The 26,392-nt window shown below is 50.1% G+C and overlaps 1 protein-coding gene across 2 annotated transcripts in view; it reads left to right on the top strand.

Annotated features, from left to right (window-relative positions):
* Window positions 1-26,392, top strand: part of RAB11FIP4 (RAB11 family interacting protein 4) — a 171,365-nt gene that overhangs the window by 107,504 nt on the left and 37,469 nt on the right. The window contains exon 1 of one of the 2 annotated variants that reach the window (XM_060203997.1): window positions 12,730-13,033. The exons of the other annotated variant lie outside the window; for it this stretch is intronic. Within the exon in view, the coding sequence (XP_060059980.1) occupies window positions 13,004-13,033 (30 nt within the window). The 5' untranslated portion in view covers window positions 12,730-13,003. Of the gene's footprint in view, window positions 1-12,729; window positions 13,034-26,392 lie in introns of those variants that run through there. 2 annotated transcript variants of the gene reach the window in all.

The raw sequence follows: 26,392 nt of genomic DNA, 5'->3' as shown, positions 1-26,392 counted from the left end.
ATCTTTTTAAAAATTTTTTAATTTTTAATTTAATTTTATATCTATTTATTTATTTATTTATTCCCTTTTGTTGCCCTTGTTGTTTTATTGTTGTAGTTATTGATGTTGTCGTTGTTGGATAGGACAGAGAGAAATGGAGAGAGGAGGGGAAGACAGAAAGGGGGAGAGAAAGATAGACATCTGCAGACCTGATTCACCGCCTGTGAAGCGACTCCCCTGCAGGTGGGGAGCCAGGGCTTGAACTGGGATCCTTATGCCGGTCCTTGTGCTTTGTGCCACCTGCACTTAACCCGCTGAGCTACAGCCCGACTCCCCCCTTGACTAATTTTTTTAAACTTTAAAAAAAATATTTATTTACCCTTTTGTTGCCCTTGTTTCTTATTGTTGTTGTAGTTATTGTTGTTGTTATTGATGTCATCATTGTTGGATAGGACAGAGAGAAATGGAGAGAGGAAGGGAAGACAGAGAGGGGGAGAGAAAGACAGACACCTGCAGACCTGCTTCACCACTTGTGAAGTGACTCCCCTGCAGGTGGGGAGCCAGGGAGCCGGGGGCTCGAACCCTAGGATCCTTACATTGGTCCTTGTGCTTTGCGCCACCTGCGCTTAACCCGCTACATTACCACCCGACTCCTGACCTTGAATAATTTTTAAAAGATTTATTTGAGAGAGAAGGGGGGAGAGAGAGAGAGGGATTCGAGATAAGTGGGTGAGAGATAAGTGGATAAGAGAAAGAGGACCAGAGCACTGTTTAACTTGGCATAAGGTGGTGCCAGGCACAGAACTTACAGCCTCCAGGGCCTCAGGCCTGTGAGTTGGTGTTCTAACAGGCTAAGTTATCTCCCTGGTAGAGAGTTTTATATGAGAGAGAAGCCAGAACACCACTCTGACTCCAGGGATCAAATCAGGAGCCTTGGGTGTACATGTGCTGTGCTCTACCAGCTGAGTTACTTCTTGGGCTGCAATATCTTTAAAATGAAAGTGTGTGTGTGTGTGTGTGTGTGTGTGTGTGTGTGTGTGTATGTGTGTAGTGTGTGTGTAGTGTGTGTGTGTGTAGTGTGTGTGTAGTGTGTGTGTGTGTGTGTAGTGTGTGTGTTAGGAACCTGTTACCTTATTTGCCCACCTCACAATACCAAGACCTTCTGTTGTCAAAGGTTAAGTGAGAAAGGGCCCTGTCCAAAGACTAGAGAAACCCTGGGTAAAAACAATACTGGCTAGAGGTTTCTCTCCAAGGTGCTCTGTAATAATCTCCAAGAAGTGAAGATTTTGTCAACCACAGAACCTTTCTAGACGCTTTCAGAGTGGGCTAGGGTTCTGCAAACTATCTTTAGAAAGCAACAAATACTTCTTCCCTCCTTGCTACCCTGTCTAGAGGGTCCCAGGGAAATGCCAAGATGCACCTCTCTGGCAGAAGTCAACACTGGGAGGTGCCCAGTAATCTGGGCAGGTAGGATGTCATTGCATCTTCAGTGGCAGGACACTCCCAAAAGGTGTCACAGAGCTGCATGTGGGTGAGTCACAGATTATAATCAGTTGTAACTGATTATAACATGGTACAGCTGAATAGTGGGTGATGGCGAGGAGATAAGGCCTTTACTTGTTCACCACCTCTTATCCTACTAATTGGTTTCTGCTGTTTACCAGACAATTACAGGTGCTGACAGTAAGCTGGTGATGCAATAACTGAGGAAGCAGGAAGTCCTAGAGATGGACCAGCAGACCTAGGTGCAGATCTTGGCTCTGCCAGCCTAGCCATGTCACTTAACACTCTTCCACCTCAGTCTCATCTGTAATATGGGCATCTTAGTACTTATCCCACAGATGGTTGGACTAAAGTAAATAAGAAGAAACCAAGTAGCTGGAACACAGTAGACCTTCAGTCATTTGTAGCTGTTCTTCATAATAAACTGTAGAGAAAGGCTCAAGAAGTGGTGCAGTGGATAAAGTATGTGACTCTCAATCATGAGGTCCTGAGTTCAATCCCTTGCATTGCATATGCCAGAGTGATGATCTGTTTCTCATAAATGAATGAACTTTTTATCTATTATTTATTTACTTATTTTTATTTTATATCTGGCTTATAGTGGTGTGGGAAATTGAACCTGGGACTTTGGAGCTTCAGGCATGAGGATCCTTTGCATAACCATTATGTTGTCTCCTCCTCCCCAAAAGTGAACAAATCTTAAAAAAAAAAAAAATGTAGGGAAATGACCTCTCTGGTTTCAGAGTCCCTCTCTGAAGCTACTATTAAGCAGGAATGTCTTTTCAGAGCTCAGACCCCACACATTCTGGAAAGAGAGATTTGGGGGGGGGGGGAACCTTCTCATATCCTTCTTTTCCTCCTTTCTGATCTTAGCATCTCAAAACCAAAAAGCTCTTGCTTAACTACAACTAAGCAACCTCTCAGCTCTCCATTGTCTGTGTGGGTCGCCCTCAGTCTCACTGAGAACCCCAAGTGTTCTTCCTAGTTTCTACTCAGCACCAGCCACATTACTGACTAGAGTACAAAGGCCTGAGGAAGTGGACCCTGTGCTCGAGAAGTACAATGTGAGGAGGCAAAGCACAGCAATACAATGTGCTCCTCACAGTAGCAGAGCTTGGGTGGAGGCATGGATATCATGAAGCCAAAGGTTGGTTTATTCTCACTGGGAGACAGGGAAAGCTTCACCAAGATGTTCATACTTGAGTAGAGTTTTGACAGATGAAGAAGAGTTTGCATAGTGGCCAGAGGGGGCCCCCAGCCCCCAGTCCTCACCCTCATACTCATCTGGGCTCAGTGTAGCTCCTGTCATTGTGACTCTAGATAAGAAGTCACAGAGACTTCTCTTTGGACCATTTGTAAAATGGAATCATTTCCAAGTTTAATGTGATTTCATCTGTGTGGTCCTACATAATGATTTCTTTAAAAAGTACTTATATTTGCAAGACACTTTCACAGGTTTAATGTTTTCTCTGTCAGCGCCCACCCTATCTTACAGACTTGGTCACACTCTCCATTTGTCAGAAGAGGAAGCAGGTGAAGATATCAGCCCTCTGCCTGTAACTGGCAGAATCAAGCCTCAAACCCCCGGTTCCTGACCGTGACTTTGGGGTTCTCTCCATTGTCCCCAACCATCTTTCTCCTTCAAGCCTAAAATCCTTCTCCAGGCAATGCATGAATGATCTTTTATTTATTTATTTTTTTAATTTTCCCTTTTGTTGCCCTTATTTTTTATTGTTGTTGTAGTTATTGATGTCATCGTTGTTAGATAGGACAGAGAGAAATGGAGAGAGGAGGGGAAGACAGAGGGGGGAGAGAAAGATAGACACCTGCAGACCTGCTTAACCACTTGTGAAGCGACTCTTCTGCAGGTGGGGAGCCGGGGGCTCGAACCGGGGTTCTTAGGCTGGTCCTTGCGCTTCGCGCCACCTGCGCTTAACCCACTGTGCTACTGCCCGATTCCCATGAATGATCTTTGATGGGCCATTTGCTTTACTCAGCTTTATGTCAGGTGTTGCTGACCAGCTGGGAGTGGGAGGCACCCAGAGCACTGTGTGTCAGGATGCCAGGTCCTGTCCTATCCTATGGGAGCTATTCTATGGAAGGCAGGAGGAGGGCCCATGAGACACAGGGGTGGGACCTGGAGGCTCATCAAGGGAATGTGGTGTTAGCTGGAGGGCAGGGCTGCCAGGCAGGGGTACAGCTACCATTTCCTAAAGCAGGATTTGGCAAGCAAGTCCAGAGTCCACACCCAAAACCCTCTCTGCCCCCTACCCTGCTTTGGTTTTCTCCAAGCATGTACCATGCATATCACTGATCCATTTATTTCTTCACTGTCTCACAAGAACTAAGACCTTATCAACCACTGCTGTGTCTCTACCACCTCAAGGTACAACTTATCATCTTCCTATAATAGTTGTCTGCGAGACACTCTCACCCCTTGGTTTAAGTCCTTTTCTATCGTCATTTACCAGGATCCTCAGGACTCCCCCCCCTTCCTTTCCTTCTCCTCCTCCCCTAGAGTCCTTTGATGCAATATACCATACCCAGTCCAAGTTAGTAAGAGGTTTTAAACAAAGTTGTTTCCATACATTACTGCACTGGAATTCCTTAGAATTTTAAAAAACAAACAAACAAACAAAAAAGACAGTTAACACCTGGTTCCTACCTGGGCCACTAGAATTTAATTACTGTGGGGGTCTGACCCAGACTTAGGCGTTTCAGTTCCCCTAAGTATATGGAGTGTGAGGGGCAGTTTGGGTACCACTGCTTTACTGTAGCATCCTAAAGGAGCCTGCAGCTGCCTGGTCTGGGAGGAGCTGGGGAGGGTGGAGGTAAGTATTTGGAGAAGAGACTTGTTTATGTCCTTCCAGGTTTGCAGGTCACCTGTGGAAGGGAAAAGGAAAGAGGTGCCAGGTGGTGGCACATCTGGTTAAGTGCACACATTATAGTGTTCAAGATCCCTTGTTCAAGTCTCTGGTCCCCACCTACAGAGGGAAAGCTTCACAAGTGGTGAAGCAGAGCTATAGGTGTCTCTCTGTCTCTCCCCCTCCTTACCTCTCCTCCTCTCTCAATTCCTGTCTGCCTCTATCCAATAATAAGTACATTTAAATATTTTTTATTATTTACTTTCCCTTTTGTTGCCCTTGTTGTTTTATTATTGTTGTAGTTATTGTTATTGTTGTTGTTACTGATGTCATCATTGTTGGATAGGACAGAGAGAAATGGAGAGAGGAGAGGAAGACAGAGAGGGGGAGAGAAAGATAGACACCTGCAGGCCTGCTTCACTGCTTGTGAAGCGACTCTTCTGCAGGTGGGGAGCCGGGGGCTTGAACCAGAATCCTTATGCTGGTCCTTGTGCTTTGCGCCACGTGCACTTAACCCGCTGCACTACCGCTCGACCCCCAGTTAAGTACATTTTTAAAAAGTGGTAAAGAAAGGAAAGGAGAAACAGAAGGTTTTATTTCTTGCCCATACCTTGTTCCAGTCAGAAGGAGACCTTTTCTGACTTAGTGCTCCCCTGCCACCTCTTCCTCTTAGCTAATTAAATGAGTCTTATTGTTTTCCCCACTTGCTGGGTAAGAAACAAAATGAATAAGAAAAGCCACTGCATCCATGTGTGCAGGTTGACAAAACTAGAGCTTGGCCTCTTTGAGGCTTCAGCTGAGACCAGAGTCATCGTTCTAGCACCCATCTGTCCGCACTGCATCCAGCCAGCAGGCAGCCAACATTTTGGCGTCCCGTTTCTAGGGCACACACCTGCGCCTATGATGTGGTCCTGAGCTAGCACAGGGTTCCAGGAGAGGAAGGGATCTTAGCAACGTGCTTGTCCAACTTGTAGCTTTCCAAAGGAAGAGATGGACTCAGATGCCACCACGTTCCAGTTCCTGTGCAGCCCCCTGGACAGGCTCTCGGGGGCACAGAAGGATTCTAATATTCAGTAGCACTCCTGTTTTCTCTCTTTTTTAGGTTCTTTCTTTATGCCACAGGTAGTCCAGAGCCTTACATGTACAAAGCATGTGCTCTACCACTTAGATACACCTCCATCTCTCTCTCTCTTTCTCTCTCTCTCTCTCTCTCTCTCTGTGTGTGTGTGTGTGTGTGTGTGTGTGTGTGTGTGTCTTTGCTTTTCATCTAAGTGGAAATGACTTCCCTTGGAGGTCAAGAGGCCACTGTAATCCCAGAGTCCTGTCTGCTGGTTTGATGTCTGCTTCCCTTTCTGAAGCCGCTGCTTGAGTCATTAGGATGGAACACTGAGACTGAGACTCAGCTGCCAGGACTTGTGGCTGTGGAGTTAAGATTGCTCTCAACAGAGAGATGAGAAGACACATACATGTTTGTAGTAAAGTCTGAGCTGGCTACAAGGAGGCCTTTTCCTACATAAAGTATACAGGTGCTACTGTCTGGAGAAGAATAATGCCAAGTATGAAGTCAGGTTTGACTAATGTTGACATTGGAGGTTAGTAACATATGTCCATCTTTAAAAAGCACTGGGTGGGACTGAGGAGATAGCATAATAGTTATTAAAAAAAAGTTTCATGCCTGAGGCTCTAAAGCCCCAAGTTCAATTCCCAGCACCACCATAAACCAGAGCTGAGCAGTGCTCTGCTTTCTCCCCCCACCTCTCTCTGCCTGTCTCGCTCTCACTCTGTAACTTTCTCTCTCTCTCTCTCATTAAAATAATCTCTCTCTCTTTAAATAATGGATAGACAGTTGTGAGACCTGGACCTATTCTGGCTGTCACTGCTTGACTGTGCAACCATGGGGAGAGAGAGTGATGCCTCATTCCACATCTGGGCTCATTTCCTTGTTGGTAAAATGGTCATCTTACAACCAGTGAGCTAAAACACCGTGAACACAAAGACTTCTGTTCACATGAGCTCTTACATGCAAGTCTACACAGATAGTAGACAGGAGTGGAGTTACATTTAGTGCTTGCTTGGAGCACCCCCTCCCTTTTGCAGGGGCTTTCCAGGTCCCTGAAGACTACAAGGAGCCCACCTTGAGGCTCACTGGACACCCCCCCAGCCTGTCCTGATATTATTTGTAGTTACACTCAGTTCAGCTGGTCAATGTTGATTGCTATCAGTTGCTTAGCTGATGTTACAGTAAGTAACCTCAGCAAGCTTTTTTTCTATTATAAGCACAACAACATATTTCTTCTGGCCTTCTAATGTGCCTTCAAACATGTAGGAAATGTTGCTTCTTTATATCTTGTTGCACTAACTCCTGCATAGTGACAGCAGCAGGAATGCAGACATAGGTAAAGAGCAGAGAGAATGTTCCTCACCCAGGTCAGATGACCACAGAGCCTCCACCCAGTCCGTTTCTAGAGGGTAGTTTCTCCTGCTTGTCAACATTCTACTTTCTTCTGGCTTTGGCAATCAGTGTCACAGGACTAGTCTCAGATCAACAGTGGCAGAATCAGTGTCATGATATAAAAAGAATTCATCAGAGTGTCTTGTCACCTGAAAATTATTCTTGGATACATTCCCTGGGAATGGCTTTCTTTCCTTCCTTCCTTCCTTCCTTCCTTCCTTCTTTCTTTCTTCCTTCCTTCCTTTCTCTCTTTCTTTCTTTCTTTTCTCTCTTTCTCTCTCTCTCTCTCTTTTTTTTTTTTTTTTTTTGCCTCCAGGGTTATTGCTGGGGCTTGGTACCTGCACTACGAATCCACTGCTCCTGGAGGCTGTTTTTCCCATTTTGTTGCCCTTGTTGTTGTGCTTGTTGTAGTTGTTATTGTTGTCATAGCTGTTGTTGTATAGGACAGAGAGAAATGGAAAGAGGAGGGGAAGACAGAGAGGAGGAGAGAAAGATAGACACTTGCAGACCTGCTTTACCACTTGAGAAGCGATCTCCTGCAGGTGGTGAGCTGGGGTCTCGAACCAGGATCCTTATGCCAGCCCTTGTGCTTTGCTCCATGTGCGCTTAACCCACTGTGCTACTGCCCGACTCCCTCTTTCTTTTTTTTAATTAGTGATTTAATAATGATTTACAAAATAATAAGATAACAGGAGCACAATCTACACCTTTTCCACCTCCAGGGTTCTGTGTGTCCATTCCCTCCATTGGAAACTGCATTAGTTCTCCCAAGATCATAGATATATTATTTCTATAACTGCCTATTTATATTCATATATATTTGCCCATTTTTTCCCCAATGGTCCTGCCTTCTCTTCCTTTCTAAGTCACACCTACTACTACTTCTGAGTGTCCTTCCTTTTTTATTTTCTTTATTCCTATTCTCTCTTCAGGTCCTGATGGAATTGGAGTTCAGTGTCTTCTAGTCATTTTCCCCTAACACTTACCCCTGTAGGAGTATGGACCAAAATGCTTTTTTTTTTTCCTCCAGGGTTATCACTGGGGCTCAGTGCCCACACCAATCTACTGCTCTTGGAGGCTATTTCCTTCCATTTTTTTTATTGCTCTTGTTGTTTATCATTGTCTTTGTTATTATTGTTGTTCTTATTGCTATCCTTTTTGGATAGGACAGAGGAAAATCAAGAGAGGAGGGGAAGACAAAAAGGAGGAGAGGTTAGACACCTGCAGACCTGCTTCACCACTTGTGAAGCAACCTCCCTGCAGGTGGGGAGCCAGAGGCTCGAACCGGAATCTTTATGCCAGTCCTTGTGCATTGTGCCACGTGTGCTTAACCTGCTGCACTACTGCCTGGCCCCCATAAAATCCTTTATGGAGAGCAGAAGGTAGAAGTTCTGGCTTCTGTAATTGCTTCTCTGCTGGACATGGGCATTGGCAAGTTGATCTGTACCCCCAGCTTGTTTCTATCTTTCCCCAGTGGATTAGGGCTCAGGAGAAGTGAGGTTCTGGGACACATTGGTGAGGTCATCTGTCCAGGGAAGTCAGGATGGATTCGTAGTATCCTCCGCAACATGGTAGCTGTAGCTTAGTGAGTTTCTGGAGAGATCCTGGTTGTATTTTGTTGAGTTTTCAGGTGATTTGTTGTGGTTTTCTAGTTTATCAGGAGGAGCTCAACCTGAAAAGGCTCCTGCCAGATAGCCATACCTCCAGAAGTCTTCTTTTTGTTTTTTAATTTTATTTACTTTATTTTTTTAAATTATCTTTATTTATTTAATAGAGACAGCCAGAAATTGAGAGGAGGAGGAGGGAAGCTAGAGAGGGAGAGAGACAGAAAGACACCTGCAGACCTGCTTCACCACTCACAAAGCTATCCCCTTGTAGGTGGGGACCAGGGGCTCGAACCCAAGTCCTTGTGCATTATAGCATGTGCGCTAAACCAGGTGAGCCACTACCTGGCCCCTTATTTACTTTTTAACCATAGCACTTCTCAGCTCTGGCTTATGGTGGTGTGGGGGATTGAACCTGGGACTTCGGAGCCTCAGGCATGAGAGTCTCTTTGTATAACCATTATGCTGTACCCCCACCCTTCTTTTTGTTTTTTAATATGTATTCACTGGGGAGGGGAGGGGAAAGGAGAGGAGAGGGAGGAAGAGGAGAGGAGAGAAAGGGAGGGGAAGGGAGAGGAAGGGAGAGGAAGGGAGGGGGGAGAGGAGAGAAGGAAAGGAAGGGAGGAGAGGAAGGAAGGGATGGGGAAGGTGGAGGAGGGGGGCAGAAAACAAGACTATCACTCTGACTTGTAGCGCTGGGGATCTAACTCAGGACTTCTTGCTTAAGAGTCCAATATTTCATTTGCTGTGCCAACACCCAGATTACAGGATTTCTCCTTTTAAAGGGAGCATTCTTTTTTTTTTTTTTTTTCCTAAAAAGGCAGTTGAGACCCCTTAGGAGACTCACAGTGCTGTGCTAGCTCCTGAGGGAGTTTGTCCCCTGTCTAGCTCACCCATGTAGTCCCAGTGGAAAGGTAGGGAGCAGAAACTACATTGGCAAGTTAGGAGCTGGGGTTTCAGTCCCTGCTCATCTGACATCTCAGTATGTAGCTCTGGATAAATCCCTACCCTTCTCTGAACCTCAGTCTACCCATCCATAAAAATGGAAGAAGACTGCATTACTGATCCAGAAAACCTTTTTACTTTAAAATGTTTGCTTCTAGGTGGGTACCATGCGAAATTATGTCCTGTAGTCTTACAATCTTGTAACCCACTATTAATCACAAATGATTTTTTTTTTTAATTTTGCTTCTACCATATATGAAGCACATCTATGTTTAGAGGCCAGGGCAGTTAACTCAGGTTCAAAGGTGGGTCTGTATTTCCTAAAACCTCTTCCAGACCCCATGAACCAATGGCGCTGGCTCCTCCAGCAGCCTTAGCCTGGCACCCTCAGTTCACACATTTCATTCTGGAGGTAGTCGGCTCCCACCCCTAAGTTAGCACAGCTGCCCTGAACCCCTGTCATAAAAGTCAGTATCCTAGGGGCCCAGTGAAGTCACTCATATGGATAGTGCGTTGCTTTGCCACGTGTGTGACCCAGATTCAAGCCTGGCCCCCACCTCACTGAAGAAAGCTTCAGAGCTGTGGTTTCTTTTCAGTCTCCCTCTCTCTGCCTCTCCTTGCCTCCTCCCCTTGTGTGTGTATGTGTAAAGTCTACCGTAAAATCTTCCACAAGCTATTTCAGTTCCAATCCTCACCTATGTTCTCTCCAGCCTTTGCCATGTGCTAGACCCTGTTCTAAGTATTTATGAGGCTCGACTATGTTGATCTTCACAGTAATACTAAAATACATACTACTGTTGTCTCCAGTTTACGCATGAGGAAATTGAGGCACTGGGAAGCAGGCTTCCCTGGGGTCATCCAGCTGCAAGGTGGTGAAATCAAGACAGGGCCCTCAGCTCTGGCTTCAGAACTTATGAAGCTGATGGGCTGATGTCTGAGTCAGTCTGGGGCTTGCCCTTGATGCCAGTAATAACTAGGAGCTGCTATTTTATTGAGGGCCTGCAGCATGGGAGGCCTGTACCAGACACTTACTTGATCATGGCAGGCACACCTCACACCTGGGAGAGGAAGAGCCTTATGTTCATTAATAGAGGTGGAAACTGAGGCTCTGACACATTCTGTGACTGACTTGACTACCTGTGGATGATCTGGTAGAAGGGGTCAGGCTTTGAACCCAACAGAGTTTACTAGCAGCTTCTCTTTAGTGCTAAATGATAATTGCCTAGAGATGCTCCCTGCCCTATCACATCTGGAAAAAATTAAAAAGGGATGGCTGGCACCATCTCCATCAAGGAGCTCTGGAAGTGCCCATCAGGCTACTTCTGGGGTGGGGAACAGGGGGAAGACCTGAGGTTCACCTTCTCCACCGACCTGCTGGGGAGAAAGCTAGGACCCAGAGGACAAAGGTCTTTAGGCTTCTGCTTCTCTTCCTTAGTCTAGGGTGCTTCTGTATTGTGACCTGTTTTCTGGAGACTTGCTGTAACATGAGACTCCGAAAGGAAGAAGGAACACTGAAATAGAACTCCTGAAACCTCATGGGAGGCAGCTGAACTAAGGTCTCAGGGTGGGGCTGGGAGGGCCGAGCGAACAGGCCAGAGTGTGCAGGCCCATTCACATGCTCCACATTTGGTGAGCCATTTGGTGGGCACCAAATGAATGGTGCCCACTGTGCCAGGGTACTCAGCCCAGTGGGTAGCCTGTGCCATTCCTAGTTGACAGATGCAGCTACTGTCAGAGGGGTCATGTTACTTGTCCCAGGACTCAGAGCTGGCAAATTGGATTCAAACCCAGTTCTGTATGTTTCTAAAGCCAGTGTTCTTTATCATACACAGTGCTACTGTGTGTCATGGTTGTGGGTTGGACCTAGAGAAGGGTGGGCCCAATCTGTGTGCCTCCTTCAGATTTCTGAGGTACAAGGCATATGCAAAGAGGAGCGAGCCAGGCTGGTGGAGCAACCCTTCACACCTGTGGCCCCAGCCTTCCCCTGTATGTTACCCCTGCCAGGAGACTCCCCTTTTAGTTAATTTTGTCTATCTTCATATCTATCTATTTCTGTTTTGTTTTAGAGGCAGAGAAGCAGAGAGATCAAGAGTGAAAGAGGCCTAAGCTTTCTGTAGTGCACTAGGGACTAGACTCAAACCTGGGTCATGCAAATGGCCAAGCAGCACACTATCCAAGTGAGCTATTTTATCTGCCCAATGCTCTCTTTTAGAGTTTCCCTGTGAGATACTTTGTCTCTGAGACAGGCCCTGAGAAACAGAGAAGCAGATGGGAACTTATTTGCAGGAAATATCTCAGAGAAAAGTTGGGAATAAAGAGCCAGAAACTAGCTGTGTGTGTGTCTAGGGTGGTGCAGACTCTGCCTGCAAAGCTTCACCTTGCTTTTCAGTGAGGACCCAGGGAAGGTATAGGTTAGTGTCATCACCACCTGAGCCAGACCTATCAGACAAATCTGCTGCCTCTAGTTACACAAGAACCAGCGTCAGGTGAAAGAGGTGCACATTTGTTGGTTGACATTCTTGGCTTTGTTTAATCTAGGTGATAAGTCATGAGGGGTACCAGGTGGGGGGTACATTAAAAAAAACTGAAGGGGAGAGAGGAAAGCACTTCCAGGCACATGTGGTTCCAGGGATTGAACCAAAGGTACCATTTATGCAGTTCCTGCCCTCTACCCGCTGAGCCACCTCCTAAGCTGCTAGGAACTGTCAGAGACATTGCTTTATTATCACTGTATATATTGGAACTCAACAGAGGAACAGAATGGGTCTTCCTCTTTTTTAGTTTTCGTTTTTGTGGTCACTTAGGTTCTTTGTATTCCAGAGTTGCTTATAAAGAAAAAATTGGTTTTGCTTATAAAGAAAACGGTGACTTTACTCGACACGGCTGGAAAGTTGTGGGCAGGATTCGCGATAGAATTCTTTTAGGAGCCCCCCAGAGTCAGGTCACTGTTGATGGCAGGGGAGGCGGGGGGCCAGGTGGGTCTTCATCTGAGTTCGCTGATGTGAACCTGGAAAGCGCTGGCCGGACTCTTGTCAGCGCAGGAGCTGCAACCTGCGAGTGGCCTCAGCATCGGCCAGGTTGGCGCCCTGAGCTTGCAGCCACTTGTCCCGGAATCCCTGAACCCAGATTGCCCAAACCCTGACTGCGGCAACCTGACGACGCGGGCTCGGGCGGGCCCAGGCGAGCTCCTCCTCCGGACCCGCCCGGCTTCGGGCCCCGCCCCGCGGCTGCGCGGCCATTGGTGGACACCGCCCCGGCCACCTGCCCCTACCTTCGGGGGCGTGGCTACCTGGGCCCCGCCCCTTCGCGACTCGAGTTCCCTGGGCGCCCTTCCTTCTCCGAGCCCCGCCCCCTCCAGAAGTCCCTCCCCGGAGCCCCGAGCCCCGCGCCTCGTGATGTCACGGCCGCTTTGATACAAAGAGCCCTTCGACCCACGCGGGTCTCCCGGCAACGGGCGCGGGTGGGGGCGGGGCCGGCGCCTCAACTGTTGCTCAAGTGAGCGCGCGGCCCGGCGCGGACGGCTTGTTTCTGGGTGCCCGCCGCCCCGCCGCCCCGCCGCCCCGCCGCCCCGCCGCCCGCCGCGTCCCCGCTGTCCTCCCGGCGTCCCAGAGCGTCCCGCCGGCTCCACGGTTCACCTAGCGGCGTTCCGGCAGGGGATGCGCAGCCCGCCCCCCGCGGGGGCTCAGGTAAGCCAGCGGCGGCCGCGCGTACCTGGTCGGGTCGGCGGCCGGGAAGTTGCGCAGCTCCGGCTCCGGCTCCGGCTCCGGCTCCGCGGGGAGGCGCGCCCTCAGGGCCCGGCCGGGCGTCCGGCTACCTGCGTCCCGGCGGCGGAGCGGCTGCCGCCTCAGGCCCGCGGCGCGCCCGGAGCGGGGTGGCACGGCGTCTCGGAAGTGTTTGGGGGGACCCGGCGGGCCGGTAGTGGGGGTCGTCCCGGACCCTTGGGACACCCCAAGTCCCAGACCTGTGCGCCTTCGCGGCTCGCGCTGAGGGGTCCGGCGGGGAGTGGAGCCCGGCCGCCCGGCCGCTGGTTTCTCGTCACGGCCGCCCCTCCGGGAGAGCCCCGACTAGCCTCCCCGGCCCGGGTTCGGTCTCCACAGCCCTGCTCTCCCGGAGGCCGGCGGGCGAACCAGTGTCCCTGACCGGCCTCCCGACCTGCTGCGCAGCGGCGTGCGGGCGGACCGGCTTTCCGCACTCAGCACCCATGGGTGGCGATCCGCCGGGTGGGCTAGGGCTGGAACATCCTCTGGGCGCTCCCCCAGCCCTTCCCCTGGTGAAATGTGATTGTGGTGATTGTCAGGTTCTGGAAAATAATAATGAAAATGCTTTCGAGGGGGCCGGGCGCTAGCGCAGCGGGTTAAACGCACATGGTGCGGAGCGCAAGGACCAGAAGGACCCGGGTTCGAGCCCTGACTCCCCACCTGCAGGAGAGTCGCTTCACAGGCGGTGAAGCAGTTCTGCAGGTGTCTGTCTTTCTCTCCCCCTCTCTGTCTTCCCCTCCTCTCTCCATTTCTCTCTGTCCTATCCAACAACAACGACATCAATAACAACAACGATAAACAAGGGCAACAAAAGGGAAAAGGTGGCCTCCAGGAGCAGTGGATTCATAGTGCAGGCACCAAGCCCCAGCAATAACCCTGAAGGCAAAAAAAATTTTTTTCGAAGTTGGGGGGGGGCGCTTGTTGGTTGTGTTCACATTCAGAGCTGTGCAGGGGGCCTTGAGTCCATCCCCACCTTCCAGGTAGCCGTGTGTCCTGGCCTTGGTGGAGGCGCCAGCTCTTACAGGTGGTCCTGCTCAGGCCTCTGCTGAACTGGCAGTCCAGGCTGTGTGTTGGGGGCTGTCGGACTTGAGGACCTTCCCTGCCCTCGGGGTGTTTACTGGCTGGTGAGGGAATGCAAATGCTAACCTGGGTTGCACCTTTTTCTGCCCAACTCTCCTGAGCCATAGGCAGGTTGCTCTAGGCCGTTTCTGAGTTCCTCAGAGTGCATGATTTGGAGGAATAAGGGCAGGCAGTGAAAAGAATTTGGATCTGGAGTCCATAAGCAGCCCTACTTGTGTTAAGTAGCTCTGGGATTTTGGGAGTCCAGGGATTTAGTGGAGGTGGGGTGGGTGACCAGGGCCAGAGGTAGAGATAACACTGCTTCGGGGAGGGACCTGCCCAGCTGGGAGGCCGGACCTTTGGCCCAGGAAGACTAGAAGGAGAGAGACTACGTGGACTTCCAGTCGGTGAGGCATGAGAAATGAGGGGGCCCAGGAGCAGCGTGCACTGGGGATGCTTTGGGCTGCACTCTGAGAATTTTCTGGCCCAGATTCCTCTGGTCTCCACTCTCTCCTTCTCCCTCTCTTGAGGGCAGCTGCGCCTCTCCCTAAAGCACGCTGCCCTTCTCAGCCTGCTGTGGTCCTCAGGGACCAGCTGACTCTCCATCCAGGGCTTTCTTTTCAGACAGTCTCCCCAGGTCCTCTTAGCACTCCCTGTCCTGAAACCCCCCACCCCCTCAAGGTGACTGGAAACTTTGCTTCCTAGGACTGCCAGTCCCTCCTGAGGTGGCCTTTTATGCCAAGAAACTTTTCACGGTTAAACCTGCCTCTGAGGATGTGACAATTTCATTTCATGCCTAAAAGGTGTAGGGAGGGAGCAACCTCTTCTCCCCCCTCTCCAGCCCGCACAGCAGCGGGCAGTTCTTGGAATGCAGCCTCTCAGAGGGCAGAGGATGTTCACCCTGTGCTCTGACTGCTGGTGCAGGGCTCTTTGTATTTGGAGAAGGAAACACTTTGTGGACTGCCTGCTGCTGGCAGAGGGGCACAGTGTGTTGTTTGGCCTTGTCAGGCCCCAGAACGCTGGGCCGAGTTTCCCCTGGGTCTGCCTCTGCTGGCTCCGTGACTGGGTATGGATGACATTGAATATTAGCCTCTCTGCTGGGGAGTGCTCAGGCTTCCTGCTTCCTGGTCTCTGCCTGGGCACTGTGAGACTGGGCACTGTGTGTTCTTCCCTCCTGGAGTCTCCTACAGATGGCATTTCCAGGGCATAGGCCCCTCCTCATTTTGTTTGCTCTGCTGCCACCCAGGGCATTGCCCAGCATAGAGCAAGTGCTGGCTGCCTTCATTCGTTCAATACATATTTAGCATGTCCAGTTTGTGTTGGACCTGTGCTGTCCTGGAAGTGCAGCAGTGAGCACAGACTCCTGAGGACCTTGATGGAGCCTGTGCCATGGCAGAGGGCGGGCAGACAGGTGACGCCTGTAGATGTGGTGGTGGGAGAGAAGGCCAGGCAGTGGGGAGGAGTGCTGGTTATTGTGTTTTTATACAGGACTGGCAGGGATGTCCTTGCAGAGAAGGCGACATCATAACAAAAGCGGGACAGGTTGTGGAAACACCAGCTGCAGGAGTAGAGGCTAAGTGAGGTGTGTCCACAGAGCCAGCCGCAGGGCGTCTTCAGTGATTGGAGAGTTGTGCCAGGGAAAGGGGCAGGGTCACGGCTTAGAGATCTTGGGGCACCACGTGCTGCCAAGGGAGAACCCAGAGCCCTCTAAGGAAACTAAGAGGACAGTTGGACCAGAAATACACAGACACAGAATGCATCCCCTGACTCTGTCCTCTTGAGACCCTGCTGCTGAGGGATCTGGGCATTTAGGCCTTTTTGGGGACAGGTGTCTGTATGAGGGGTGCTGCTGCAGGCCTCCTCTCTGTCAGTCTGCGTTTGGTCAGTCATATAAGTCCAGGCGGTGAGTGTAGAGACAGGTCTTGCCAAACTGGTTTCCACTATGAAGTGGATCCTAGCAAAACTTCATGGTGATGTCTGGAGCATTATTGGTATCATCGGCTGCCCCATGGCTTCAGGCATGGCTGGGGCAAACAAACACAGCTCTTAGTATTCTCAGAGTCAACAACACCAACACTGGGCTTGTCCATCCTCTAGCTTCCTTGGGCTCTGCTGTCCCACCTCTTGTGCTTCCAGACCTCCCTTAGCCCTAGGGTGCCCAGCCCCTTACCCCGCCCTGACTTGTTCTGCCTGTGGACAGCTTTGAGCTGTGGACAGGGCTTTGAGCCCTGGTCTCTTAAGGAGCCTGCAAAGGCACACACACAGCTGGGCAGCAGCACCAGGCTCTAACTTGTCTGTTCCAGTGTAGACACCCCCATGCCCCCCACCACCATGTGGAGAGAGAGAGAGGACATTAGAACATTCACAGGCAAACGGCTGCACCCCTGGAGGGTTGTGTGGATGTCTAAGGGGGCAGTGGCAGTGCTCAGCCGTGGGGTGCAGTGAGGGTGACCACTGGCTTGCCCCAGCTCTGTCTGGTGGGCAGGTAATATCAGTGTACCTCCCCCCACTTCCTGACTTCCTTGACAAAATGGGAAGTTGCTCAACTGCGGGGCTGATGGCTAATTGATTCAACCTGCTTCGTTTTCCTAGACAAGTGGGTTCTTTCCCAACAACGTAAATATGATTCAAATGAAAACAAAGCTCTGTGACAGCTATTATTAATATCAGCAGCTCTGCTCATGGGAACTTTCTTCTAGAGGAGCAGAAAGAGGAAGGCCTAAACAGAACTCGAGTGTGGGAGAGTGGGTGGGAGCTCGCTGTCTTGAGTCATCTTTTGTCACCCCCACCCTCTGAGCTCCCAAGCTGAGCACCATGAAAAGGGAGCCCACATATCCAGTAGCTGGCACTGCCTGCTGCCTGGGGTGGGCTGGAGCTAAGAGTTGAGCCTGTCTTAGCCCAGCACCAGACTAGTCTCCCTCTTCACATAGGAGAGCAAGTAGGAGCAAGTCCTGGGGAGAAAGACCCACCTGCATCTTTGTATCCACACGGGCATCTTTGTTCATGCTTAGTCACTCACTCAGGGGAGACATTTAGAAGCTGGAGAACATGGTGTTTGTGTTCTGGCTATACTGCTTGCTAATTGTGGAACTTTGGGCCATTTAACTTACCTTTTCAAGCCTCAGTTTCTCCATCTGGAGAATGGGATTGACAGCAGTATCTACCGCATAGGCTGATGGTAGAGAGAAAACATGAGCTTCTGTAACCTGAAGAGGAGTGGGTTCTTGTGGGTACCTTGGGCGTGGCTAGGCAGCTAGACAGCCAGGATAGAGTGCACAGGGGCCTGGACTCTGGTCAGGCTGGCTGGTTCAGAGTTTCCAGTCCTGGCTCTTCCAGTTACTATTTGTGGAACCTTAGGCAGATTATTTAATCTCTCTGTGCCTCAGTTCCCTCAGGCCAGAACCTGCCTTGTGAGGTGATGATGTGGATCAGATATGGAAAAGTATGAAAAGCACATAAAACATCTCCTGGCATATGCCTATTATTTTTAGTTCCTGCAAGCTTTTGCTGTTTTGTTTCTTGTGACTGATAACCTTAGCACCTAACAGAGTTTCCTGCTGGGAGGGTGTCTGCTGAAACAGGAAGGGGGCAGGGTGAAGCTGCACTACCTAAGGCCTTCACAGGAGGCTTCTAGGTTTTAAAATAAACCCTCCTGGTCTCTGCAGACACAGACTCTGGGGCCGGAAGTGGAGTGACTGGCACCCTTGCAGCAACCTGTGAATGAGATGCAAGTCACACTCAGAGGTGACAGCCACCTCCCTGAGGTTTGGTGTGGAGCTGCACCTGGCCCCTCCAAGAGAAGTGTGTCCACGGTGCCTGGCTGTGGCGTCCACTACTAGGAGCCAGCAGAGTCTCTGCCCCTTCCCCCTGCCTTCCTAGGCCTGCGTAGAGCTGAGCTCTACAGTCCGGCACAGCCAGCTCACGACACTGCCTGATTCAGGTGTTGTGGCTCTGGCTGGCCGTGGGCCCCAGGAGGCCTGGTGAGGGCTCTGCAGCCACCTGGCCACATTGGGTGACTGACTACTCTTGGTAGTTTTCCAAGGAGCAAACCTACCTGTTCCTCTAGCTTGGCTGCTCAGAAGTCTGCAGCTTCACTGAGGAGAGGCTGGCAGCACTGGACAGCATGGCCTCCCTGACCACATCAAGTGACCGAGTGACCATGCATTGATTGTCTCCTGGCTAGTTGAGGCTTTTTTTTTTTTTGCAGTAAGGAAGAAAATGACTTAACTGATGGAGCTCAGGACTTGCATGCCTGGGGCTCCTGGTTCAATCCCTAGCACTGCATTCATTTACTAGAGCGATGCTCTGGCTTCTCTTTCTCTGGTTTCTTCTTTTCTCTGAGGGTTTACTCTGAAACCCTCTCTCTCTTGTCAAATGTGAAGTAAACAAAATAGATCTTTACAAAGAAAATAAGGGGGAGGGGTTTCTTATTAATAAGGCAGGTCTGACGAACTCATTTTTTGTGTTTACCTGCCAGATTGCATCAGTTCTTAGCCAAGAAGCTTCATAGCAGCAGGGAGTATGTGAGCATGTGGGTGGGCTTCGTGGGTCCTTCAGTTCAAGGAGTGGTGACTGAACCCTCCACACCCCACCTTGACCTCTGCTATATTTACACACTTCTCAGAGATGCTTTGTCTCCCGTCACATTTGAACATCTCAGATTGGTATGTGTCATACATTCACTGGTGTGTTATAATGTAATTGATAGTGGGTTTTTTTTTTTGTATACTTGAAATAATGGTGTCTTAAAATGAAAGGCATCTTGGAGTTACTGAAATGCAGAAACTAGGTAACCTCTGGAGAACTTACATAATTTGCCCAGTTTCTTCAAGGAAGGGAGTAGAGCCACCTTGTAATTAATGGTGGGCAACTTTTACGATGTGGTTCAAGGAAATGAAATCTGACACCAGGCAGACCAGGGTTCAGATTCCAGTTTTCCAGCTCACCCCCTCTGTCTTGGGAAGCAGAGCAGTTTCTCCCTGGCCTGGGGTTGGTCTTCTGCCACATTCAAGTCCTGGCTCCTCAGTCCTCAGATTAGAGTGTGACTGAATGTCATCTAAGGTCACCCTGCTCAACTGCACCCCATTTAACCTGGGAGAGTTACAGTGAGGAGCTCCCTTGGGGAGCAAGTGGCTCCTGCCTTCCCAAGGTGGCACGGGGGGGGGGGGGGGGGTTGTGGTGGCTTTCTGGACTCAGGCTATAGTCCTTGAACATCATCGGTTCAGTCTTCCTCTTCACACTTTGCATTTTCACATGTGTTTCCTTTTATCAGTTCTTTCAAACCCCCTCTCCCTTTCTATAAAACCTTCCCACATGTGGCCCCTTTGAAGCTCCCTGGAGTGGGGGCAGGGCCGGCGCTGTGCCTGGTGACTGGGTGGTATTGGTCCCAAGAGCCTCTACAGTGGAGGTCTAAGTTCTGAAGCCACTGACCTTGCTCATAGCTGCTGTCTCCGCCTGCAGGGCTCATCCAGAGGCTGCTCCTGAGCTGAGTGTTGGACACAGCCGTGGCCAGCGTTATGCAGTGTCCTCTGAACTCTCCTTGCTGCATTTAAATTGGGCCCTGTTCATAGGCCAGTGCTGCAGGCTCTGTGATCTTTTGGAAGTTGCTTAACTTCTCTGAGTCTGGCTGGTGCACAAAAGCAGCTGGCACATGATAGGCGCTTAGTAGGTCTGTTCTTTCCCAGTCTTCCTCAAATGCTCACAGTCATCTTGTGTTTCTTTATTAAGGTGGTAGGACTGTCGGAGCATCACCGACAAGAAATACTGTAAGACCGATGGAACAGTTATGGGCAGGGGAGAGTGTGGGTGACAGACAGCACCAGGGGTCCAGACAAGCACAGTGTCCTGGGATGGCCGGGTTGTGGGTGACAGCAGGGGCCAAGACTGCTGTGGAAGCAAGAGGCAGGAGCAGGCTGGAGGGACAGGAAGATAGCCTCATTGGCTTATGTAGCCACAAGTGGGCTGCCTGGCACAGGAGTGCAATGCAGATATGGGCCAGGGGGAGTTGATCCAGGCAGGCAGTAGTTGCAGACCTTGTTCCTTCAGAGGTGAGAGTCAGTAGCCTGACTTCTTCAGTTTTGTCCACAGTGTCACCTTGGTGAGGTGGTTTCTAGTCTCTGGCACAGAGGCAGGCCTCAGCCCTCATGAGGACCAAGGGGATGAACTCAGCCAGCCCTAGCATATCAGACTGCAGGTGTGGGGGGCTTTATTTACAATGAACCATGGATGGGTACCCCTTTGGGCCCCCCAGGAGGCAGGGCAGCCTTGCAGCTCCTAGCTGGGGGTGGCCTTAGCTGTGTCCTGGCTGTGCTCACTGGGGGAATCATCTCTCTCTCAAATGATAGGTAAACATTGGGGAGGTGAGGGTGGGGCTCATGGGGACAGAAAAGACACACTGGGCAGTGCCCTGGAGTGCTAGAGTGCTGTCGGTTGTCCAGCTCTAGGAGGTGGGGTGTACATGGTATGTAAGTGTTGGGGGGAGAGGTGTTGGGTGTGTTTGTGGCATAAGACTAGGGGGAAGAGATTGGCCTTCAGATGTAGTGACTTTCTAGCTAGGGCTTAGTTAAGGACATTTTGACTCCAGGAAGAATTGCTTGAGGCATAAGGAGTAGCATGTTCCTAGAACTGAAATGAACTTCTTTGGACAGAGACTTGGGGTAGGAAGTGGGGACAGCAGTATCATGTCCTGGCTCAGGCCTGGCAGGAAAAGCTTGAGGGGCTGGAAGTGGGTTCAGCATCCTATAGGGAGTTCATAGATCTCTCGAGGGGATCTTGATGGATGGACTATAGGAGCCTTGGCGTCCCTGGGGTCCTCCCCACCAAGCCTCTAGCCATGACTGGTCAGAACTGGTGCCCTCTCACCTGTCCCCTCCTTAGGAAAGCCCAGGAGGGGTTTTAGCTGGACCTGACAGCCTGTGGCACAGAGGGGTTTCTGCTGGAGCACTGGGGGGGGTCTGGGCTCGGGAGATACTGCAAGGGTGTAAAATGGAGAGGAGAGCCACCCAGTTGGCCAGCCTATCTGTTCCCCTTGTGTCTGTTCCAGAGTGATGGGTCAGATGAAACCTTGTCCATTAGGTGCAGGAGAACACCCACTCTGCGGGGCCCTCCAGGTCTGAGGGTTTCTGTGGGTTGAGGTGGGCATCTGCCTTGGTTCTCCATTGTGTGTGGGGGGTCTGTTTAGGTGTGCCTTCCCTGAAGCAGTCGGGAGCTTCTCCCTGGAGAGTTACTGTCACCTTACTTAAAGGCATCCTACTGAAGGAACACTTGGGACTCTCAGGGGCAAGAGAGCACGCCAGGGCACTGTGGTGCTGCTTTTCCAGCCAAAGCCTTCCATTTCAATTCTTCTTATGATGTTAAAATATGGTGCCCCAAAGCAAGCCCCCACAAACTGTATGAGCAATTAAGCCCTCACTTCAAACAGCCACATCTCTGAAAGCTGTAATTTATAGCCCAAAATAGCTGCCTGTTGAAAGAGTCAGGAGAGCCCTTGATGTGTGCCCCTTTCAACTCTCAGCCGTTGGCTTTTGACATTTGAGTTGCTCACACCTGTGCCTGGTGTTTTTTCCCCCCCTCCTTCCAGGGTTATTGCTGGGGCTCTGTGCCTACACTATGAATCCACTGCTCCTTTGGCCATTTTTTTCTATTTTTTTGGATAAGACAGAAATTGAAAGAGGAGGGGAGGGGAAGGTAGAGGGAGAGAACCAGAGACACCTGCAGACCTGTTTCACTGCTTGTGAAATGATCCCTCTGCAGGTGGGGAGCCGGGGGCTTGAACCAGGATCCTTACGCTTCATACTTTGTGCGCTCAACCCAGTGTGCCACTGCCCAATCCCCTCAGTGGTGGTTTTCTCTCTCTCGCAAAGCATAGATGTAGTGGCTGGCTGGAAATTGGAGTTTCCTGGTGGGCACTTGGGAAATCTTTCTGGGATGATTGAAGTTGGAGTTAAGGTTCATAAGGTGTGACTACAAAGGAAGATAGAAAAAAAAAATGCCCTGTAGCTTCAGGGAAGTGATTAAACTCTGTCAAGAGGAGCCACTATTTACTTACAAGGACTTTCAGGCAGGAGAAGGTGAAGTGTACACTGGATGTGGCCCTGGGCTGGGGGCTGCAAGGCTCCTTTTTGTCAGGTGTGGCTCCTTTTGATATAGACAGAAGGGCCTGTGTAGGGATTCAGAATAGTGGCTCCATTAACAGGAAGCCTCCCCTGACCTGCAGTTTCTCCCTCAGCTGACATGCCTGGAATTCTTGGGGCTGGCTGCTGGGTTTGGTTTCCAGATGTGGAAGCGATTTTAAATTGTTTGTATAAACCCCAGCAGTGTGCCTTGGAAACCCACGTTCTCCTTGAAAAAGCTGGACAGTTGGCTTTACTTAGGAGGCTGGGTTGAGACAGAATGGATTCTTTGAATCCTTTCCGTTCAGAAAGTTGGTTCACTGGAGCACTGTGGTCTGGGGCCCAGGGCTTGGTTGTGACTGTTCAAGGGCTTGGTCTCTACTGGAGCAGATGTGACACTAGGACCACCTCCCATGTGAGTTCTCCTTTGAGACAAGTCAGTCAGATTGTGCGGCAGCACCTTCCTAGCCCCAGTTACTGACCCCCAGTGAGAAGGGGGTCCTCCAGTTCTAGCCATGTCCGAGGGAAGCCGACATCACCTCCCAGCCAGGTGCCACGTGTCCCAGCAGAAGCAGTGCCCTTTTCCCCTTACTGACCACAACAGAGGGAAGAAATCTGCTCTGGATTGCAAGACACCAGAATACACTGCCTGGCATGGAAAACCTGGTAATAGCTCGCGCAATTACTGAGCACCGCTGGCCTCAGAGGCGGTCCAAGCCAGGACTAGAGGCTCTGTGGTGTGACCTGTGGCTCCCAAACTAACTGCTGGTCTCTTTCTTGTAACCCAGTCACTATTTAGGTAAAACAACTTTTACATTTGTGTTATGACTGTACTAACTACAGTTCTGGGCAAATGAAAACTGTCCTTATAATTTTCAATGTCTCTGAACTTTATGATTAAAATATGCTAGAGATCACAAGAACTGGGAACAATTGACTTTGATTCATGTATAAACTTATGAAACATCACTCTGCTGATCATAGTTCCACCGAGATTCAGTTTCACCAAGATCTCTTTAGAGACAGCAGTATCTCAGAAGGAAAAAGGAATCATTCCTTTTGAGGAGATGGCCCCCCCCTGTTGCTATGTTTCATATTGGTTTGTCCCCCTTCCCCCCAACTCTGAGAGAATTGGTTTGGCCCTTGCTAGTTTCGCGCCCCTCTTTCTCCCCGCCCCGTATGCTAAGGACGCCCAGAGTCCCAGCAGCAGCGGCAGAGAGAGAATGATAGGGAAGCACATGGTGTGGTGATTTGCCCGTTCATGAATAAAGATTAAACTGCAGCTTCTCAGCTCAGCTGTGTGTCCCCGAGTCTCTGGTCGTCTCTGTCTACCGCCGCGAAGCTAGCCCGGCCTACTGGAGCCTCCGAAACTTTAACAACACCCCCCTCCCAAAAGAAAACAACCGGGGGAGGGGGCAGGTGGTAGGGCTCGGTGCCTGCATTATGAATCCACTGCTCCTGGAGGCCATTTTTTTTCCTTTTGTTGCCCTTGTTGTTTATCATTGTTGTTGTTACTATTACTGTTATCATTATTGGATAGGACAGAGAGACATTGAGAGAGGAGGGGAAGACAGAGAAGGGGAGAGAAAGAGAGACACCAGCAGACCTGCTTCACCATCTGTGAAGTGACTCCCCTGCAGGTGGGGAGCTGGGGGCTTGAACTGGGATCCTTACGCTGGTTCTTGCGCTTTGCGCCATGCGCGCTTAACCCACTGTGCTACCGACCGACTCCCAGTTTTTTGTTTTTAAGAATTATTATTTTTTTATTATTGTAGTTATTATTGTTGTTATTGATGTCATTGTTGGATAGGATGGAGAGAGGAGGGGAAGACGGGGAGAGAAAGAGAGACACCTGCAGATCTGCTTCACTACCTGTGACGCGACTCCCCTGCAGGTGGGGAGCCAGGGCTCAAACGGGGATCCTTACGGCAGTCCTTGCGCTTTGTGCCACCTGCGCTTAACCTGTGCTACTGCCCAGCTCCCTTTTAAGAATTATTTTATTGGTTACTTATTAAAGAGCTTCACATGAAGCAGAGAAAGGGAAAGAAAGAAGCCAAAGCCCACTCCAAGACATGCAGCGCTAGAGATTGAACTCTGTCAAGAGGAGCCACTATTTACTTACAAGGACTTTCAGGCAGGAGAAGGTGAAGTGTACACTGGATGTGGCCCTGGGCTGGGGGCTGCAAGGCTCCTTTTTGTCAGGTGTGGCTCCTTTTGATATAGACAGAAGGGCCTGTGTAGGGATTCAGATTTCTTCTGAGACTGCTCCTTGACTTCTTGTAGGCACTGTCCTCTCTGAATGTCTTCACCAGATTCCTCCCAGCCGGTGTGTGTCTGTATTCTAGTCCCCTCCTTATCAGAATACCAGTCATACTGATTAGGAACCGCCTTAGTCACCTCATCCTAATTCAGCTGCCTCTTTAAAGATTCTATCTCCAAATACAGTCACATTCTAAGGTGTGATGGGGTTGGGTGGGGACTTCAGCATACCAATTTGGAGAGAAGCCTATAACCAGAAGTCTCTTCTGGAACTACCCTCCAGAGGTCAGATGAGGAGTAGGGTGAGCAGAGCTATCCAGGAGTGCATGGGTATAGTGTATAGGGGTGTGTGTGTGTGTGTGTGTGTGTGTAATCAGTTCTGTCTTCAGGCAAAGTTCACTGTTGGTGAAGGGCCATTGGGGAAGGCTCTTGGCCCTATGTTCTATTTGCAAAGATTCTGGTGCTAGGATTACCACTCATCCTCTAGAGATGATCATTGCCAAGACTTGGGCCATTGTGCCTCTTGACTTGATCCTGTAGAACTTGCTTGCTCCTCATTCAATTAGTTCTTGATCTCGTGGGTTTGCACAGAGGCTGTGTAGTTCCTCTAGGACCCCAATCTGTTGATTGTACCTCAGAGATAGTATTGATAAGGATGGCATCACTTTTTCATATTTGTTAAATATCAGGAATTCTATGATTTTTCTTAAGCAGTTCACTGATTCTGGGGTATCATGCTTTGTATGAGGTTTATTGCCAATAAACCCCAAAAACAAGGTCTGTAAGAATTAGTGACAGCTCACTGCTGTGAGCCCTGGAAGTCATCAAGGATGGGGCCTGACCAGCAGTCTGTCACTTCCTAAGGACTTGCCTGAGAGAGCTTTGCAGTGTGGGTCCCGGTACCACACCTCTCCTCCTCCTGGCTCCAGAGACCACCATGTATACAGACAGGCCCTTCAGTAGCCATGTCTCCCAACCACAAGAGCACCCCACAGCCAGAACAGATCTTCACTACAGGGTGGAGGAGAAAACAACGTTATGAAAGAATTACTTGCCCCATTGCTCTCCAGTGCTTCTACCATTTTTGCTTTGTTTCTGTAGGGTGTGTAGCTCTTGGGAAAAGAAAAAAAAAGACAAAATATTATCAAAACATAAGGGCAGGGTCCATGAGAGGTGGTGCAATGAACAGTGCTGGATTCTCAAGTATAAGGTCCCAAATTCAGTCCAGGACATGGCATGTGCCAGAGTGATGCTCTGGTGTTCGAGTCCTCTCCTCTCTCCTCTCCTCTCCTCTCCTCTCCTCTCCTCTCCTCTCCTCTCCTCTCCTCTCCTCTCCTCTCCTCTCCTCTCCTCCCCTCCCCTCCCCTCCCCTCCCCTCCCCTCCCCTCCCCTCCCTCTCCCCCTCCCTCCTCTCCCTCTCCCCCTCCCTCCTCTCCCTCTCCCCCTCCCTCCTCTCCCTCTCCCCCTCCCTCCTCTCCCTCTCCCCCTCCCCCTCCCCTACCCCATCCTCTCTCCTCTCTCTCTCTCTCTCTCTCACACACACACATCCGGAGACTTGGTTGAGATTAAGTGTTTTGTTAGGAATTCATGGGAGGTTTGCTGTGTCCTTTATTCTGTATCACGTCCAGAGGGCTATGTCCTCCAGTTGTCCCAGTTAGTGTTGCCAGGTTTGAGTAGTGCATTCACGTGACTGTTTGCTCCATGGAAGAGATATGGGAGGGGAGGGGGTTTGAGATTTGACATCAATCTGTAGATGATTCTTTGGTATTGTTAGTGTCTAATTCCTTATCAGCCTTTAATCTTGTGGTTTTATTATACAGCTACTGGGAATAGTGTTCTATTGGGTTGTTGAAAAAGT

The sequence above is a fragment of the Erinaceus europaeus genome, chromosome 12 (assembly GCF_950295315.1).
Source record: "Erinaceus europaeus chromosome 12, mEriEur2.1, whole genome shotgun sequence".
In the NCBI taxonomy this organism is placed as follows: Eukaryota; Metazoa; Chordata; class Mammalia; order Eulipotyphla; family Erinaceidae; genus Erinaceus; species Erinaceus europaeus.
Note: the sequence above shows the minus strand (reverse complement) of the source record. Positions and strands in the feature narration are given on the sequence as shown.